At 49.9% G+C, this 20,162-nt stretch overlaps 1 protein-coding gene across 1 annotated transcript; it reads right to left on the bottom strand.

Annotated features, from left to right (window-relative positions):
- On the bottom strand, positions 1-15,254 carry SLC23A3 (solute carrier family 23 member 3). The gene is given in 13 exon segments (XM_078615279.1): positions 1-715; positions 718-873; positions 876-1,091; positions 1,758-1,925; positions 2,377-2,482; positions 3,494-3,747; positions 7,057-7,180; positions 7,645-7,762; positions 8,128-8,309; positions 9,409-9,476; positions 10,127-10,239; positions 12,177-12,373; positions 14,253-15,254. Coding segments are annotated over 13 exon segments (1,878 nt in total). The 5' UTR covers positions 14,400-15,254; the 3' UTR covers positions 1-686.
- Positions 15,255-20,162: the final 4,908 nt, after the last annotated feature.

Here is a 20,162-nt window from a genome sequence, read left to right on the forward strand (position 1 = left end):
CGCGCGCGGCACTGCGAGTAGCCGGCCTCCCGGGTTCGCCCTGAAGATCCTGGGCCAGGCGCATCGCGAAGAGACCCCGCTCCTCGGGCGTGCCTGGTGGTCACACAGTGCGGGACAGCTTCCACGACAGGTCCATGCGTGCGTGTGGCAAGCTTCTAGCCCGACGCGGCGTCAACGCGGGCTGCTCCATGCTGCAGCAATGCAGCCTTCGTCAGTGGAATTGTTCTTGTGCCGTAGCAGGTATTGGGCTCTGAAGGCATTGGTGGCCAATCACGTAGATCCCGATTTCAGTTTAAAGACGGGGAAGGTAACCCATAAAACAAGGTTCACCAACGCTGAATGTGAAACTGATATCAAGGCGAAGTTATTTATGCAAGATCCATTGGATTGGCTACTGGTGCCTTTATAAGCAGCTCCTGTGCATGGTGAAGGGAGAAGGATCGTCTACTGTGTTCCCGCTCTGCAGAGTAGCTTTCCTCCATGATAACGCTGCCACCTGCTGTGACCAAATCCTCTCTTAGTAAGTCTGGGCTGCGGTCATTGATGGCAGGTTGAGCCAATATTGTGCTGAACACCGTCAGGTCCGTGGTATTACAGGGATCATATCAATCTTGGAAAGTGCTCCATCCATGTCCCCTGATGCTTCCTCCCGTTCTGCATTTTACCATTATTGTCTTTTATTCCCTTTACTTGAGTAGCTTCCCCCTGATCTTCTCAACACCTTCGTCATAGCTCTTTGCTCTCGTTCTGCACCCGCGATGCCTCCCGCACCTCTGATTAGCACGGGTTGGCTACGTACGGTGTGAAAGAAGTTCGCCATACATACACACACACACGCCTCAATGTATGTGCACATCCACACTCGACGCGTATCTCCGTCGGGTGGCACCTTTCGCGTGAGTTTCCTACATGGGAAGTTATCGTGCACGTGTAACCGTGGTCGATCGTTTCACGTTGGGGTTCGAATCCTTTCCTCCCGTCGATTGATCCCAGTGTACCTGACACGGTGGTGTCCAGCAACAGGGACATGGCGCCTCCCAGGAGTACGGGCGTGCGCAGCAGCGACTGGAGGGGGCTGTACCACGCGCGCCCTGCGCAGGAGTGCACCACGCGCGCATAGACACGCAGATGTGAGCACACAGAGGCAACAACCGCGATCCCACGCGCAGCCAAGGGCCCACATACACATGGACACGCAGGCACAAACGCGCACTGTATTCACACACACACACGAAAATGTAGACGCGAACATATGCCCGCTGAGACAGGCACGCCAACACGAACACGTGTTTGCATGTTCTCCCATTGGTCACGTGGATTTTTCTCCGGGTCCTCCGGTCTTTCCCTCCACATTTAAAAACACGTGTTTAGAGTATTTGGCTGCTATACATTCCACATGATAAGCTACTTGGTTGCGCTATCATTTGTGGTGAGGTAGCTTCTGAAAAAGGGCTACAGAGCTAAGTGGACCTTAACTGGTAAAAATAAATCAAAGTAGTTTTAAACAATGCACTGAGATAACACGACCAAGATCGTAGGTTTGAATTTGAGCCTCACTCACCCGTGATTAAAGTGAGTTCTCAAGCCGAGTGAGCTGATGGTCTCAGTCCGGTCACCAATGACCACGCGGGAAAAAAAACAACAACCCATCACGTTCAATTTCTATTCGACCAACCACATCCACACTCGGACCGAGATCACAGGTGAGCGCCAACGCGGATGCCGTCTGGGACACAACCCGGACGGCGCGGCCGTACCACTGGCAATGCTCTGCGCGTGGTCCTGCATCCAGCGGGGCAGTAGCAGCGCCATGAAGAGGGAGAAGCCCACGATGAAGATGCACCGTCCCGAGTCCATGTCCAAGTACTGGAAGTAGGAGATCCCAGCGCCGACCGCCACGCTGTGCGTCACTCCGAGCACCGCGCCTGCAAGTGCCGCACACACGCTCGCGAGTCGGTGTGTGGAGCACCGAGTTCTGCCGGAGTCTGTTACTGCAGACATGTTATCCGGCGGCACTTGTCGAAATCCACAAACTGGACCGGCGTTGCTCTTCTGGGCAGCATCAGCCCCTTGATAGTTATCAGCTACTGTCGGTTTACAAGACGTTATCGGTAAGTGCCCTCTGTCTGCACCATGGGGCATTAGCGAAAAAAAACCCACAATATTGTTTAAAAACGTCGACGAGCATTGTAGAGAAACGATATAAACGAGGCAGTACGAACGAGTAAAAGAAAAAATATTTCTTGAATGGAATGCCAACCGTGATTCTTGACAATTCATCGAACCGGGGGTTGGAATTGTTAGCCGAGCGTTACATGCCGGGAGTGCTGGTTTGTGCCTAGTGGTGTCGAGCGTTTGGAGGCAGTGCGCACGCACCCAGCACGGGCAGGGGGAGTGAGGCGAGCAACGCTGAGAAACGAGGACTCATTCCCAGCAGCAGACAGAGCACGGCTGCCAGCAGAACGCTCCGACGGCTGCCCTCCTGCCGAACACCCCCCCCCCCCCGTCCAATGGAGGGATGAGTTGGAGTGCGGCGGTGATGGGGGTGCGGGGAAAGGGTTGTGTGGGGGGTGTGAGGGTTATGGCGGGGAGGTTGAGAGAATATAAATAAGGTCATTACGAGAAAAAAGAGTAAACGTGTCGCCAGGTTCAAACACATTGTCCGGTGCCCATCTCAATGTTGCCGATGCAGTGGCTCTGATCCCACATTCATATGGTGGGGGCCAGATTGTCCAGAACATAACAACTGCTGGCTTCCTAGAAAGTGATCCTCAAGGGCATCGGATGTCCTTAGGCGAGCGTTTGATCTGGCGTTGGGGTTGGCTTGTTGGAGGACTTCTGCCGGTTGACAAATGTTGATTCGGTGTAATTATATGAAAATAACGAATCGGCGCAGAAACAACATTCATAATAAAGGTTGTATAGGTTATATCGTGTGAATATAAATGTGTCGTTAATCCACCACCACCCAACACAGCCAATTAGTAAGGTTTGTCACGTAAACAAAATGTCCCAATTAGATACTGCTTCAGCACACCGGTGTGTTGGAGAGTAAACCCACAACATGTTATATATAAATAAATAAAAACCCATGCGGCATTTCTTTTTGGCCTATCCCACGCATTCAGCCAGTCCAAAGACAGCTGGGCAACAGGCGCTGGCCTCGTCACGGTGGCTAGGAGATGTTAACTCCCTCGCCTGGTATGCAGGAGGTCGTGGATTCGATCGCGACCCTGACGCCTGTACATTTGGAGTACGCGTGTTCTCCCCGTGGTAGCGTGAATTTCTCTCCGGGTCCTCCGGTTTTTCCCTCCACATTTAGAATCCACGTGCGTTTAGAGTATTTGGCTGCTATAAAATTCCACGTGACGATAAGCTATCATTTGTGATAGGCAGGTCGCTTCTGGGGAAAAAAATCCAGCTGCACAGCTCAGCGGGCCTTACATAGTTTAGCAGTTTCGTTTAACCTCGTCAGGAGCGTCCACACACTCACGGCGGTGAGCCCCAGGGCACAGGCGTTGGGCAGGCTAGCGGCGGCCGCGGCCGGAGATCCCAGCAGCCCCGAGACGGCGCAGCCGAGCCCCTGCGCGGCGAGGCCGCGCGAGGCGGCGCTCGCGCCCGGAGCCGGCGAGCGGAGCAGTCGCGTCGCCAGCACGTAGCAGCCCAGCGTCTCCGCCGTGCTCGCCGCGGCCAGCACCAGCCCCGCCAGCATCGCGTCGGCACTCAGCACCGGCCAGCCCATGCGGCCTGCACGCGATGAGCACAGTGCGGACCTGGTGATCACCGTGACCGTCAGCAACGCCCGCTGCCCCCATAATCGTTGTCGTCATAGTCACCGTTATCATCGTTTTCTTGTTTATCTCGAAGCCGAAGTGTCTTGCATCGTTCAAAACGAGCACTGGGTGGTGTTTAGTTTGTTTGGCAGTCCTGGAACGTCGGTGAAAATTCGACATTACCACAATAAAGATACGTTTATTTACAAGAGCAAAACTGTTGACTTCTCACTAAACGCTAATTATGCTATTTACCCCAGAGGAATGATAGACGTAGGCAATCCCTGGCCAGGTTTTCGATTCCCAACCTTCGTAAGGGAAATCTCAGTTGGTCAAGCAGTCGTGCTCCAAATCGTGGGGTTTCCCAAGTTCAAATCCCGGCGAGGGTTGACTTCACCCCATCAATGGCATTATCGTCAACATTATCAACATCATCCCTCCGAGTTCAGTCAAATAAGCACCCATCTGATGAGGTGCTATCACCTGGTTAGAAGTCAACAATGATTGTCCTATGAATCCCACTGATCTCTGTCAACTAAATTGAGATTTTACACTTGGCTCATGACTGCCATTAAGTAATGACCACCACCGTAGTTTGTGCACTGCGCAAACAATCTCTGTGCAATTTATGGCCACGGCTAAAACATCAATGACTAGTGGTATCTGAACCGTTCCTAGCCGCCCGCCCCTATTCATGATGAATTATGGTCAAATGCATAGGTGGGACAAAGTCATTGTTATGCAAGTCCAAGTCGAGTCGCAAGTCATCAAATTCATGACTCGAGTCTGACTCGAGTCCAAGTCACATGACTCGAGTCCACACCTCTGGTCAAATGGTCCCACGATCCGAGTGGAGCGGTCTTCATTCAGCAGTTAATTTCCAACATGGCTATGCAAGTGCCGTGCAATCGTCAGTAGCAATGGCAGACAGAGCCACCAGGTGGCGATCGCGTCACGATGCCTCGCGTTGATGACCACCACGTCATGTGCAACATCACCGCGTCACGTGCAACACCACGGGCGCGTGCAAGTGGGCTCCGCCGTCTCTCTGTATGGCTCTGTAACAGTTCCTATGATCACTGTTTCATTGCTTTTATGGCTTTATTTTGGTGATTTCGAAAAGTGTATTGGTTTAGCCATGTTTGTTTGTTGCAGTACGGAGTAAGACTGATGGCCTTAATCTAAGTTGTCTTGTGGTTGTTGTTGTTTGACGTGCATCCCACTGGGATTTTTGCACACAGCGTTGGTGTACGGTGTTTTTTCTGCAATATTTTTCTGTCTTTTCTTGGATTTTCTGTTTGCACTTAGTCACATATTCACTTTAAGATGTTTTCTTTTTCATGCTTTTGTTTTTTGTTTGTTGCGGTTGCACCCGATTCAAGCGCCGAATGGCTCACATGGCTATACCTAATAAATTAACTTGAACTTGAGACTGCAGGCTCTAACCACAGCACTTTAAAATATCGCGTCAAAATGGCCAAGGTGTCTCAGGTAATAAATACCAAGTCAGTGCACTGAGCCAGCACCACTTAAATCCTGGATTCCCCTCTGGGTTTCAGCCATCTGTGATTAAATCAGGTTCTCAAGTGCAGTGAGTTGATGGTCTCAGCCAAGTTACCAAGGACTGCACAAACACACCCATCGCGTAAAACTTAGGTTTGCACTGAATTTAATGTCCATTTCAGCGATTTTAGAAGTAGTATGTCCTCTGACACAAGGTGATGTAGTGCTTGCTGCAAGGGTTATGAATAGAATATTGATGGTTCCATGATTGACACAACAACGAAAGCCCAAACGGCGTAAGGAGTAAAAACAATATAAAAAAAATACCAAAATACAAACTGTCCAAAGTCATTCCCTGCTCAACAAAGCATTGAGGCAATGCTCATCACCTGTTCACAGCGCTGAGCCATGGAAATTTTTGATTATTTAAAGTGTACAAGAAAAACTTGGAGATACATGCTGGGAATTACACCGAAAGGCAGAAAAACATCGATCACAGAACAACTGCAAATTCAGAGATATCTTGTTGACTGTTAAGAAAGTGAATTTGGAAAATGGCTGAGGGATGAGGCTGGTGAGAGAATGTCAGCCAAATGATGGAACTTGTTCAAAGTCAGCAACTACCAAGGAGAGGGAGAGATTAGATCAGCTCTAGTATACGAGCAAATGGTGATTACATCCAGCAGTGGACAGATCGTTTCTGATGATGACGATGATGGAAATGCTAAATAGGCCTACAGATATCTAGATTTGACAGTAAAGTTTTTTTTTACAATTAGATAGGAGAGTGGTGTAATGATTGTCCTATTCATCGATATCAATTCTGACCACGCAGAAGTGACTGATTTACCAAGCACAGTGGGGGAGGGTATGTTCTTTTGACTTCGCAACAGTGCAACAGGTAATGGGCCATGTTTGACGTGGCTGTATTCATCGTCACGACCATTTCACCCAGCACGAGTAGCGAGTCCAGTCGGCACTCCACTGTGAATGAACGCTGGAAATACTTAACGACCACCGTGACCACCATTTCATCATTATTATACGACTCTAACAGGGGTTTTTTTCTTACATCCCATAAACACATTACGTCCTTTAGTGTCTAAATGAAAAAATGTAACGAAACAATGATCAAAGTTGGGTCAACTTGGATGGGGTAGTGTTTTACGATTAAAATACGGCCCCGTCATGAATCGTAATTAAAACATATAAAATGTAAAGTTCCTTTGCCATGTCGTGTCCGTCATGGGGGTTGCTTTATCATACTTCAATTTATTATAAGTACGTAACATGAAGCTGCGTTAGTGTTGCCACTGGTCCAGGTATACTACCAGAAGAATCCGGGTATCAGGAATCGACTTAATTACCATACACTGCATCGTGTTGATAGACCTCGGCCCACCGAGACACGTGTCCGAGTTTGGTCTGTGGAGCACGTGGCAACCCTAGGCCACATGCTCCAGAGGCGGAGGCAGTGGGTGGCCGTGCACTGGGGTGCCACAGTGGCTAGGAGATGTTAACTACCTTGACTGGTATGCAGGAGGACGTGGGTTTGATCCCGACCCTGACTCCTGTATATTTGGAGTTTGCATGTTCTCCCCGTGGTCACGTGGATTTTCTCCAGGTCCTCTGGTTCTTCCTCCATGTGTAGAAATGTGCGTTTAGAGTGTTGGCTGCTATTAATTTCAAAGTTATTAGCTACTCTGTTGAGCTATTATTTGTGGCCAGATCGCTTCTGGGCCTGACCTGGTAAAAAAAAAAATAGTTTAGTGGAGTTTACCTGGGTAGGGCAGGCTGAGCCAGGCCACAGTGGCCGCTCCGTCGTTTTGCGAGCGGCCGGGCGGCAAGGAGAGTGAGGGCAGAGCAGAGCAGAGAGCCCAGCTCAGAACAACAGTGAGCAGCACCTGCCGGCGAGCACAGTGACCCACACAGTGACCAGGACAATGCACACATAACAACCTGGACAAGTGGACAGCACAATTCACACAGCAACACGGACATTGATCGGTTGTGTGTAATGCTTGAACTATGAAAATTACGTCACATTTTCCATTATATTATCTTAAATGTAACACTAATATATGATTTTATTAGAATTTACATTTTTAAAAATGCTGCATGAAGGCCTCCCCATGCCATGTCAGCCATGGGGGCTGTTTGACCATGCTTCATCACGCTGGTGCGTGCAGGTTGGTGAATGAAGGCCCAGGACCAGTTTTAGATTTCACTCGCCAACGCTGCTGCTAGCCGTGAGCAGGTTGGCGGGTTCACATTGCAGCGTGCCAAGCACCGTGCCGCACCGTTGTGCGTACTCGAAGAAAGGTGAGGCGACCGAGGACGCGGAGTGGCAGTGCGTTTCGTGCCATACCGAGAGTTTCCTACAAGCAGCCGGCACTGCCCACAGCAGACGGAGAGGTCCCGCCTTCCCTTGTGCAGGGCGATGCCTCTCCATGTGCTGGGACAGGAGCACCAGCAGCAGCGTCCCCCTGCGGACGACACCACCGTCAAGGCACCGAGTCCAGAGAGTAAAAGCACACGTGCGCGCAAACGAACAATCGGCGGCGGCGGCGTTCACCCTCTCCGGGAGGGTGCTGAGCAAGCGCTGGAAATTCCACATTACCATTTAAGGGGTCGCTCTCGACCGGAATCAACCACTGATGTCTTGCCACAACGCGGTGCTCGTTTTATCGACTCCAGAGACACGATGTCATAGCACGAGACCAGAATATATAATCCCGATTTGCACAAATGCTTTAGGAAACCCGGACAGACCACCGGGACATTTGCTTGAACCCAAGTGGACAGATGGACGGACGAACGGACGGACGGAACGGGATGTGGCTGTAGTTACCCGGCAGTAAGACCCCAGTGGCTGCCGCCAAGTTCGCCCGTGTGCTGGTATCCGGCCAAACCGAGAAGGCAGAGTACGGGCGCCAGCACCATGGGCCCACACAGCACGGCCAGCCGTGCCGGAGCCCCCAGGGCCCCGAGCAGCACCTGCACCAGGCCGGACAGCAGCAGCGCCCCGCCCAGCTGCACGACATTGCACACACGAGCGGATCTCATCGCTGCTCCTTTGCTCCATCTCTCCGCGGTGGATGTGTGCTCCGACACGAACCGCCTCCTTTGGCTGCCACTCAGTCGTGCTGGCTATCGGCCACAATCCCTCCGAGCAATTGCTACATGCCATACTGGCACTTCTCAAAACAATTTCCAATTCCTCTACAGTACTATGTTTCCGCAGAGGGGACATGTCAGTGAACACGGGCTGCAGGATGAAGAGGTTTCATGACAGGGACTTATACATTTACTTTTCGACGAATGGCTAGAAGCCTAATCAAGCACTGATCGCAACTAAACTATTATTGTCTCAACACCAGTTGGTCAGAAGTGAAGAAGCTTGTCTTCCATTGGCCAATCTGGACACCACCCCATATGTATGTCACTGTATTGTGCGCCACCTAATGATTACATTCTGCTTCCACTTTTGAATAAGCTACCCCATTGAGAACAAATTTGTAAGCTTGACAACGAGCACTGCAATCCACTTTGGTGAATCTCAACGGGCTCCGCGATCCACCAGGAAAGCTATGCCCAACGATTAACCGGGATAGATTTAACCCTATAATCAGTGCCGGATTAAGCTAGTGCGGGGCCTGTAGCATATGTTATAAAGGGGCCCTAAATAAATATTAAAACACTTTTTTTTACTTGCATAGTAAATTGTATTTTTTTCATTTGCTATACAGCCAGATAATACGACAAATCGCTAACCTTAAACACACAGTCGTTCATAAACGTTGAAGGCAGTATAGTACTATAGTAATAGAGAAAGTGGAGAATCACTGAACCGGAATTGACAGCTTGAAATAATTTAGCGCGGGGCCCTTGAAAGTGCGGGGCCCGTAGCTGTGTGCTACTTTTGCTACATGGATAATCCGGCACTGCCTGTAATAATATACAGTACTAAAGAAATAACACCTCGGTGGTGAGATGTTAACTACCTCGCCTGGTCGTGGGTTCGATCCCGACCCTGACGCCTGCTGCTGTATATTTGGGGTGTGCATGTTCTCCACGTGACTACTTAAGTGTTTCTGCTGTGGGGTTATGGTATTGAGTGCATTTCATTCACCTCCCCGGTACGCTCTGGCCACTCGTAGTTGGCTGTGGCATTGATGCTGGAGTTGCTGTTATTGGTACCTAATGTGGTTAGGAACAAGTAACACACAGAGACAGATTCGTTACTAATTGCTGCGTAACTTTTATTGGTAATGATATCCCAGAAGGTAGGTGCCGTGTTTATGGTGCCGGATTCACAACCAGAAGGTTCTAAATTCAATTCCCAGCCCAGGGGTAGCCTAAGCCCATCATCTGTTCTATGTTGGTGTATGATTGCCACAGTGGATAGTCAACAGTGGTTGAGATGAGCATTGCCCCATGCTCACATGAGCAGACAAATGTTTGTGTTATTCAACATTGACGAATGTAGGAACAGGGCACTTACCCCCACCCATTGCAAGAAACTGTAATCAATAATTAATATCGACGTATCGTCTTTTGTCCCCCAGTATGTCTCTGCATGTATCCGCGCCTCTATCGGTCTCTGTGCCTCTCTTCGTATCTTTCTCTGTCTCTTGGTAGCTCTGCGTTTGTCTCCGCGTCAGCGCATCTGTTTGCAACCGTGTCCACTATCCGTGTCTCTCTTTGCGGCCACGTCTGTCTTCCAGTCTTTCTCCCTCTCTCCGCGTCTCGCTGTCTCCGCGTGCGTCTCCCACGTGTCAACGCTGAGACTGCCCCCCCCACTCGCTCCCCGCCGTTGTCCTTCCACCCTCGATCACGCCGCCACGTACCCGCGGCTTGCGCGGAACACGCCGCGTCGCCGGGGGGGCAGGATGAGTAGCGGCCCAGCAGCAGCAGCAGCGGAGCCGAGGCCCCTGTGGAGGCCCCTTGCAGCACGGGCAACCTGCACACAGCGCGACCCTTCCCCTTAGACAGTGGAAGTTGAACTCGGGGACATGGCGGACAACAACAACAGCCGCTATTCGCCACTAAGTGGCTGTGACGTCGCCACGGCGCATGTGCCAGGCTAGGTGCACTCCGAGTTCACGTGAAGTGTCGAAGGCTCGTTGCTCGCAGGGGGTCACGGGACAGACCCAGGTGTCATGGATTGACTGACCGGGATGACTGGTAGATGTAGTGCCGGATTAAGCTAGTGCGAGGCCTGTAGCATATATTATAAAGGGGCCCTAAATTTTAGTTTTTGTGTAGTGAGTCCAACTGAGTCGCAGACGTTATCTTGGGAGCAACACTATTTATTCCGCAACTTAACACAACATCACACAATCTTCACTCGCGTCTCGAATTCCCATCTAACCACGCTACGGCAGAACTAGACACGGTTCGCTATCCCGGCCCAGACCACAAGGTGGGTCTCGGACGGCGTGGCTAAAGGCTTCTTCTCCCCGACGTGGATCTTCTTCACACCAGCGCACGAAGAACATCGAGCTCCTCACCGGGCCCCCGTTATATGCCCCCGGGCTGGGGCTGGCTCCGCCCTACACCCCGCCCACCTTCCAGATCTCTCGAGCTCTTTCTCGAAGGCTCCTGAGAGCTATTTTAGACCACATGACCGCCCAGCAGCCTCCGTCCACCGGTGGCCCCCCTCCAATATCATCCGGTCACATGTCAGCAGGTCAACCAACGTAACCCTGTCTGGCTGACGCTCCCTCTCGCTCCCTCACCAGGAGCCCGCACCGCACACTGTACGTGGTGCCTCCGCGCTGACCAGCGCTCACCCAAGCACCACTAGGGCTGGTGGTACTACGCCCAGTAAGCGGGGTGCACATAATGCCAACATATTATTCGCCGTGGCTTCGTAAGCCCGACACCACACAGTGACAATCACAGTCACGACACTAGCATAGTAAAGTAATTGTATTTTTTCATTTGCTATACAGCCAGATAATACGACAAATCGCTAATCTTAAACACCCAGTCGTTCATAAAAGTTGAAGGCAGTATAGTACTATAGGAATAGAGCAAGTGCAGAATGACTGAACCGGAATTGATAGCTTGAAAGCATTTAGCGCGGGCCCCTTGAAAGTGCGGGGCCCGTAGGATATGTCGCTACTTTTGCTACTAAGATAATCAGTGCAAACTTGCTGCGTTTTAGTCGCCCGGCGCTCCGCTCGTTGTTGTGAGCGTCGCTCCACTTGCTCTCCCGTTGTTGTTGGAGGGCGACAGGCACTCGTTAACACCGACAACCAAACCGTACTCGTGTACCTCCGATTAGCGCGGGACAGTTCAAAATACATACATATACTTGACGTAACTTTGGAAATTGTAGGCGCCAACTCTGGCTGCGTTCCCGCTTGTCTGTGGTTTATCGCGCCTCTGGTCATTATCGCTCGGGATGAACGAAAACTGTGCGCCTGACAAATTTTCCATGAGAAATAAAACCTCAGCAGTGAAGACGACCAGTGGGGGAACAGTTTCAGCCTTGGTGAGCAGCAGAGAGGAAGCAGTGATCTCGTACCGAGCGGATGTGGTCGAGACTTTAGTTGCTCAGCAAGGGTGAGCGTCTGTACCTAAACTATTTTTGTTTACGAGGTAAGGCGCACTAAGCTATACAGCTATTTGTTTCAGAAGTGATCTGGCCACAAAGGATAGCTAATCAAAGTGGCTTATCACGTGGAATCGCAGCCACATACTCTAAACGCATGTTCCTAAATTTGGAGGAACAACCTGGAGGACCCGTAGAAAAATCCGCGCGTCCACGGGGAGAGAGACACACCACAAACTCCAAATATATAGGCGTCAGGCTCGGGATCTAACCCACGACTACCTCCTTGTATACCAGGCGAGGTAGTTAACATCTCACCACGGCGGCGCCCTGGTTACCTGGAGCCCAGCGTGAGCTGCACGAGCGTGGAGAGGCCCGAGCAGAAGAAGCCCGTGGCCAGCAGCTGGGGACTGGGCCACGGGCCGTCCGCGTGCAGAGCCGAGCGATGCGAGCCGGGGCCACCGACGCCGGCAGCTGGGGAGAGCAGCAGCAGGAGGTAGCTCGCCTGCAGGGAGGCGGCGAGCAGCAGCACGTGCTGGCGGGAGACGAGTGGGGTCGAGACGAGTCGGAGGGGCCCCTCTGGGCAGTTGTGGAGGGGCCCAATTTCGACACCGACTTTTGGTCAGCCGCCACAGCCGGTGTGTGGGGCTTACGCCAAAAAAACAACAAGGCAGGCAAACAAACTCGCCGATCGGGACCGTCCACCGCAGACCCAGTGCCCGACCTCCTGTTCTACCCGAAGCACCTCCGATTAGCACGGTTGTCTACGTACGGTGCAAAAGAAGTTTTACATACATACAGTACATACAAGCTATTCCTTGCAGTCCAGCAGGTGGCCGAGAGACTACAACTCCGATCTCTGTTTCATACCTGCAGATAGGAACGGACAGCACCTCTGCACGCGAGTACGCGACCCACGGTGACGAGATGTTAACTACCTTGCCTGGTATACAGGAGGTCGTGGGTTTGATCCCGACCCTGACGCATGTTGTGTATTTGGAGTTTGCATGTTCTCTCCGTGGTCACGTGGATTTTATCGCGGTCCTCCGCTTTTTCCCTCCACATTTAGAATAAATATATAAACAGCTTGCGTTTAGTGGCTTCCCTTTTCCCTCCTGATGACGATCGCTTGTGAGTTTTTTGTTTATTTTTATTATTTTTTGAACCTATCTACGTGACTTTACCGAAAGACCCAAAGAATCAACACGCGTTTAGAGTATTTGGCTGCTATAAAGTTCCACGTGATAAGCCACTTGCTTGAGCTATCATTCGTGGCCAGGTCGCTTCTGAAAAAGAGCTACATAGCTCAGTGGGCCTTACCTGGTCAAATAAAACATTGTTTTAAAATAGTGACCCAAAACATTCCTGCCTGATTTACGTGCACAGCCAGCATCGCCCATCCGTGATTCACACTGAGGTCCGAGATCCACAGCCAAAATCGAGGACAGCATCAAGAGCCTCGAAACTGACCCACAGATTTTCTTTCAAATCATCAAACTCCCTGCCCGATATAACATCCCCACGGCCATCGAAAAGCCGATAAGCCGTGTTGGCTCCCTAAAACGGAGGCACTGCTGGGGGCAGCACAAAGCGGACAAGGCAATGCAAAGATATCTCGACTCGGCCCGGCGAGAAACCGCTGAGTATCTCATGTTCGCACGTTCCTGCCATGAAGAGTGGAATCTGCTGTGGACCCTTGGGATGGCTAAGCCTTCCCGGCACCGACCACTCAAATGGCATGGCCAATGCAGTGGACAACGGGCCTCTCCAGAACACCAACGGTCGCAATGAGAAGCCTATTTAGGCAACCAAGTGCTCAGCCGCATCCCAGCTCTCATCCTCTTACACGAGAGTTGAATTTGAGGCCACCTTATTGACCACCAAAGCTGTGAAAGCGACGGGACCAGACAACATCGAGCACAGATGGTTCGCGCAATGTAACGATATTAGACAGCCGCTTGAGCGATGCAAATCTAGATTCAAAACTCATTTCTTTAGAACTACTATTTGTGTTCAGTTCGCCGTCCTTCCCCGACACCTCCGATTAGCGCGGTTGGCTACGTACGGTGCGAAAGGAGTTCAACATCCACTACACACATCCATCCACGAGATAGAGGCATCGCCCTGTGGCAGCCCTGAGGCCACCGAAGGGCAGGCGCGTTCCAGCTGCGTTGCTTCTGGCTCGTTTAACACCGCGACAAACGACCTGCACAGGCCAATGTTTAAAGTTTCAAGTTTCATTTATTAGGTATAGCCCTGTGAGCCATTCGGCTCTTGAATCGGGTGCAACCGCAACAAACAAAAAAAACATGAACAAGAAAACATCTTAAAGTGACTATGTGCAAACAGAAAATCCAAGAAAAGACAGCAAAATATGTCAGTGCGCGCAGAGCGGAGCAGAACATACGACTCACCTGCACGGCGTAGAGGATGGCCACCATCCAGGCGGGCTCGGCCGTGCCTTGCCGCCACCCCTTGGCAACCCTGGCACTGCCCCGGTCCCTCGTGTCGCGAGTGCCACCAATGCACAGGGCCGTGCCTTTGTAGCACCACGGTGACATCTTTGCGATCGGGGAAGCGTTGGGAGGTTACTCTTTGGCAAGTAATCGGGTCCCGTCCGATTAATGATTGCTCGGCGTTTTAGAAATGACGCAGTGTAACCTAATATTTGGTATTTTAAAACGCAAAGGTCGCGTTCTTCAAATGAACGAGTATTGTTTTCGCGTCATAAGAGCACATTCCTGTGACCGTGGGCTTGGTACGGCGATCTCTGTGCGTCGAGTGCTGCTCTCCTCACGTCGACCAAAGCAGCTGACACCATCATTTCCCCCTTTTAATTATTTTTGTAATCATCTTCAAACTTTGAGAAAGTAATCATAAAAAAAGTAATCGCGCTAAGTAACCGTAACCAAATTACACTAACAAGTTTACCAGTACCTACCTTGGCTAATCTTGTGGCAGTAATGTGCTGGCTTGTAACGTGTTACTACTCCTGAACACTAAGCGTAAGCTCCCTGCGTAATTTGGATTTAATCAACAATTGGCAATTTTATGTATTTTATACCTACGTGACTTTACCGAAAGAACCAAAGAGTACCCAACATAACCTCCAGAGATATGACAGCCAGGCAGGCAGTTAGTTATATAAACTATACGACCGTCAGTAATACCAGCTAGATCATGTTACTAAGACATTGCACTGTACATGTTAAGCTCTTTTTTTACAGCTATGGCTAGATGATGCCTCCGCTGTCTAATTTTGTTTGCCTGCGTTATTCATTTGAGAGGTAATTGATCTGCAAGCTCAATAATTAACCTGCACTATTGCCCCAGCTTTGCTAAAGGTGTATCCTCTGGAGCATATAATCGCTGACAGCCTTTCCGTGCTCGGTAATAATTAATTTAGACCTTCTCCAGGCCCCGTGTCTTGTGTGTGTGTGTGGCACGGTTGCATATCCAACAAAGACATTGGTAAACTCTGATTTGATCAGAAGGCTCAGAGCAACAGCTGGTTCAAACCTAATCAACAGGAACCACTAAGTCGTATGTTATTTTTTAATCTGGATATTCTTCTATTGTTAGTGCAACATGTGTTTAGTATTGTGCAGATTTTTTTATCCGTTACAGCCTTGATGTGTGCTCTATATTCCTGCCAATTAATTTTGCACCGATATACTTGTACTATAAACGTTCAGCTCTAGCCATCAGAAAGTGAGATTGTTACCAGACTCATGGATTTCATTTTAGGTAACAACTAAAAGTGGAAATCTTTCCAAATGTTTCAATGTACCCTGGACATAAGTGTTAAAAATTAGATGGACCTGAACACCACGGCAGATCTCTCGCCTACTTCAGCAGTTTTTTCTTGCTGTGGTTGTCCCACCTGATGACGATTGCTTGTGTTGCGATCGAAACGTCGTGATCTAGTGCTTTTTCTACCTACGTGACTTTACCGAAAGAACCAAAGATTATGGATTCCTGCAGTCACGAAAACTTCAAATCAAGATTGTACCTGACCATTTAATCAGCATTGGGGTGTTTTTTTTGTACCCTGGAAGTGTAAATCATTTCGCTTCTATTTCGGGGGTCCTGCTTGTGGTAGGAAAACTGACTGGAACTCAAAGGCGCCACAGTGGCGAGATGTTAAATACCTCGTTCCTGGTATACAGGAGGGTGTGGGTTCGATCCCGATCCCGACTCGGACGCATGTTGAAATTTTGGAGTTTGCATGTTCTCTTCCCGTGGTCACGTGGCTTTTTCTCTGCCACCTCTGGTTTTTCCTTTCACATTTAGAATCAATTTGCATTTAAGAGTATTTGGCTGCTATACATGTACACATAAGCCACTTCGTCGAGCTATCATTTGTGGCCAGGTCGCTTCTGAAAAACAGCTATATAGCTCAGTGAGCCTTACCTGATAAAATAGCTTCAAAGCTTATATTGAATGATGAGGCATCGTGAAAGCGCCACCAACTGGCAGCGGACTCCAGTAGGGCAGCTGTGCGTGTGTGGAGCCTAAGCCAAAGTACAAGCGGGCAGCTTTTTCTAAACTTCACAGGCTACATCTGCAGGACATGTGTAGGGGACTGTAAGGAGAAAGTGCGAGTGTACACGTTGAGATAAACACATTCCTGCGGAGGGAGCTGGTAGGAATGTTGGGTTGCTCTGTCAATGGCCAGGGTCAACGGCGGCGTGGTGTATTCCGCAAATATGGCCGACTGTGAGGGTGGGCACAAGCCGGCGTGAGCAGGTTAAACGTTGAGTTTTATAAGGGCACCACGGGGTGACCAGCCTCTCCCCACCTAGCCCCACCCCTCCCACCCCCCACCCAGCCCCACCCTCCCCACCCAGCCCCACCCCACCCTCCCCACCCCACCCAGCCCCTCCCCTCCCCACCCAACCCCATCCTCCCCACCCAGCCCCTCCCCACCCAGCCCCTCCCCACCCTCCCCACCCTCCCCACCCAGCCCCTCCCCACCCTCCCCACCCAGCCCCTCCCCACCCTCCCCACCCAGCCCCTCCCCACCCTCCGCTCTCCACCCAGCCCCACCCCTCCCATTTTTGGATGCACGACGGACGGGCGGACCCAATAATCCCCTGTCGGCTGGTGTAACCAGGAGGTTCCTACCAGTATTAGGTGGCCGTAAGGTCCTGTATAGATGACACTTGTCCGCATGTTTCAGGATCAATGAAAGGTACACGAAGTACGCCTATAACACTGGTCTACAGCCATAATGTTTCCGAAATAAATGTAGTCCAACTTTACTAATGCTGTGTCACTGAGAATGAAAATTATGCTTAAAATTGTTGATTGGCTCTAGTTTTCAAAATATGCTACTGGGTCAGTATATACGACCATTGACGTGGGAATAGCAGAGGATAAGTGAGTTATAAAGGGAAGGGACCACAATTTAAACCAGAAATGACTAAAATACATATTTGACTGGATCTATGAATAAATCTATGACTGGGTTTGGACAGTACTTGCTTTTTGAGCAAAACAATGAATGATGCAATCTGAACCTGGCATTGCATCATACATGATATGAATTGCATCATGTTATTCGTAGAAATCATGGATGATGCAACAATAACTAGGCTGACATCCATCTGCTGAACAAATTGCCCTACATCAGCTCTAGAAAAATCATAGTGTTGTGCTCTCTTATTTGTCAGTGTTTGATGTTGCAAAGGGTCACATTTATGTTTAGCCAAAGTGAGCAGAGATGCCTCGTACTTGTGTGAACAAAGCAGATAACTTCTGCTATGTTTGTGTTGAAGTGACTTTTGCATCGCAACAGTGCAGTATAACCACTATGGTTAAGAAAGCCTATCACCTTTATTTTCGCTGCAAAATTGAAGATCAGGACAAGATGTGGGCCCCACACAAATGCTGCAACACTTGTGCAACAAATCTTCACCAGTGGTTGAACGGAAAGAGGAACTACATGCCTTTTGCAGTGCCAATTATTTGGAAAAAAGCCAACAGATCATATCAGAAATTGTTACTTCTACATGGCGCCTCCAGTTGGAAAAGGTGTGTCAAAGAAGAAAAGGTGGACTGTGAATTATCCAAACATTCCATCAGCTATACGCCCTGTACCCCACGGAGAAGAACTATTGGTTTCTGGTGCACCAGGATCATTCTCACTTGAGTCAGACGAGGATGAGGATGAAACTTCTGGTCCTGAACCATCAAGGCCACATGACCCAGATGTTCTCCCATCCTCCTCCTCTGAACCACACCTCATAACACAAGTGAACTGAAAGACCTTGTCAGGGATTTAGAACTACCCAAGATTAAGGTAGAGCTGTTGGGCTCCAGACTGCAGCAGTGGAATCTCCTGGCAGGTGATGTTAGGGTTTCCATGTTCCATGACCATCAAAAGGATCGTCCCATTCTTCTTCATGGAAGTTGATCTTGTAGCCTGCAACAACATCGATGGTGTGATGGCAGCCCTCAACATCGTTCATGATCCAAATTAGTGGAAACTGTTAATTGATTAATCGAATAGAAGTCTTAAAGCTGTTTTGCTGCATAATGACAATATTTTTCCATCAATTCCAGTTGGCCATGCAGGCCACATGAAGGAAACATATGACAACATAAAACAACTTGTGAGGTGCAGAAACTATGACCAACATTAGTGGCAGCTTTGTGGCGATTTGAAGGTTGTTGCTCTTTTGCTTGGTCTGCAGACTGTATACACAAAGTACTGCTGTTTTATCTGTGAATGGGATAGTCGTGCGAGAGATTCCCACTACATTAAAATAGATTTGTCACTCCAACAGTCATTGGAGCCTGGGAGGAAAAGTGTTCAGCATCCACCACTTGTTCAATCAAGGAAGATTGTTACCACCCTTCCACATCAAGCTGGGTCTGATGAAGAACTTTGTCAAAGTCATGGACAAAACACAAGCAGCTTTCAAGTACATCCGTGGAAAATTTCCAAGGTTAAGTGAGGCTAAGATAAAGGAAGGTGTCTTTGTTGATCCTCAGATTCGTGAACTTCTTCAAGATGATGCATTTGACAGTGCACTGCGTGGCAAGGAAAAGACGGCATGGAACGCCTTCCAGTTCATGGCAACACATTTTCTCGGAAACAAGGCAGACAACTACAGGGAGTTTGTGGAAAACCTTCTCAAGGCATACAACATGTCACGAAAGACACATTTTTTGCACTCTCATCTCGATTTTTTCCCCACCGAACTGCGGAGCAGTGAGCGACGAGCATGGCGAGCGATTTCACCAGGACATTGCAACAATGGAGAAACGCTATCAGGACAAATGGAGCCCATCAATGCTTGCAGACTATTGCTGGACAGTGACAAGAGATGCTCCGTTTAATGAATACAAGAGACAAGCCAAGAAGCACAGAGTAAACACTGAATAAGAACTAAAAAATGTACTATATATACGTAAGTTTTTAGCCTTTTGTTTCATAATACATTTTATTTATATAACTCTTTTGCTGATTTTTTTAAGTTACATGAACAGGACAGATGACATTTTATCATGTAAAGCATCCATAAACATGTAATGCGAGCAAGGACAGGGTGGGCGCTGCGTCCGCACCACTCACACGGGCCGGAGTATTGGGGAGGCGGAGCCTGGTCGACGGGGCGTGTGGGAGGAGCCACTGCTCACCTCGGCTCCAATGGGAGTCGGGGTGAGTGGGGGCGGAGACAGGGGCAGTGCGGGAAGGAGGAGTCAGGGTCACGCGAGAAGGAGGATATAGGGTGAGAGCCGGAAGAGATCTGGGAGTCGGAAGAGAGTGGAAATAGGGGAGAGCCACGCTGGGTGGTGGCGGAAGAGTGGCGCCATTTGCCACGTGGTCGGAGTCACGGCACCGTCGGCCAGCGGTGTACGTGGGGTAGCAGTAGCTAGCGGGGTGTGAGGAGTTAGAAGAGTGTGCGGGGCAAACGGAGCAGCGGTGTGGCTACGGAGTGTGCGGGGCACACGGAGCAGCGGTGTGGCTACGGAGTGTGCGGGGCACACGGAGCAGCGGTGTGGCTGCAGAGTGTGCGGGGCACACGGGGCAGCGGTGTGGTTGCGGGGTGTGCGGGGCACACGACGCGTGCGCGGGGCACACGACGCGTGTGCGGGGCGCACGACAGAATAGGCGCGGGTCCGAACGCGGACATCGCCGGGTGCGAGACAAAAACCCAATAAAGGACAAACGTAGACCTACATCGCCTAAAGAGTCCTTTATTACAAACACATGAAAAAACCTAGGTTTACAATTTATGAGTAAAACACTATCTACACATTGTACATAGAAGTAAAATGTAAAAACTTAAATATCTTGGGAACAGTAGCCAATC

The sequence above is a fragment of the Lampetra planeri genome, chromosome 1, assembly GCF_965212315.1.
Source record: "Lampetra planeri chromosome 1, kcLamPlan1.2.h2, whole genome shotgun sequence".
NCBI lineage: Eukaryota > Metazoa > Chordata > Hyperoartia > Petromyzontiformes > Petromyzontidae > Lampetra > Lampetra planeri.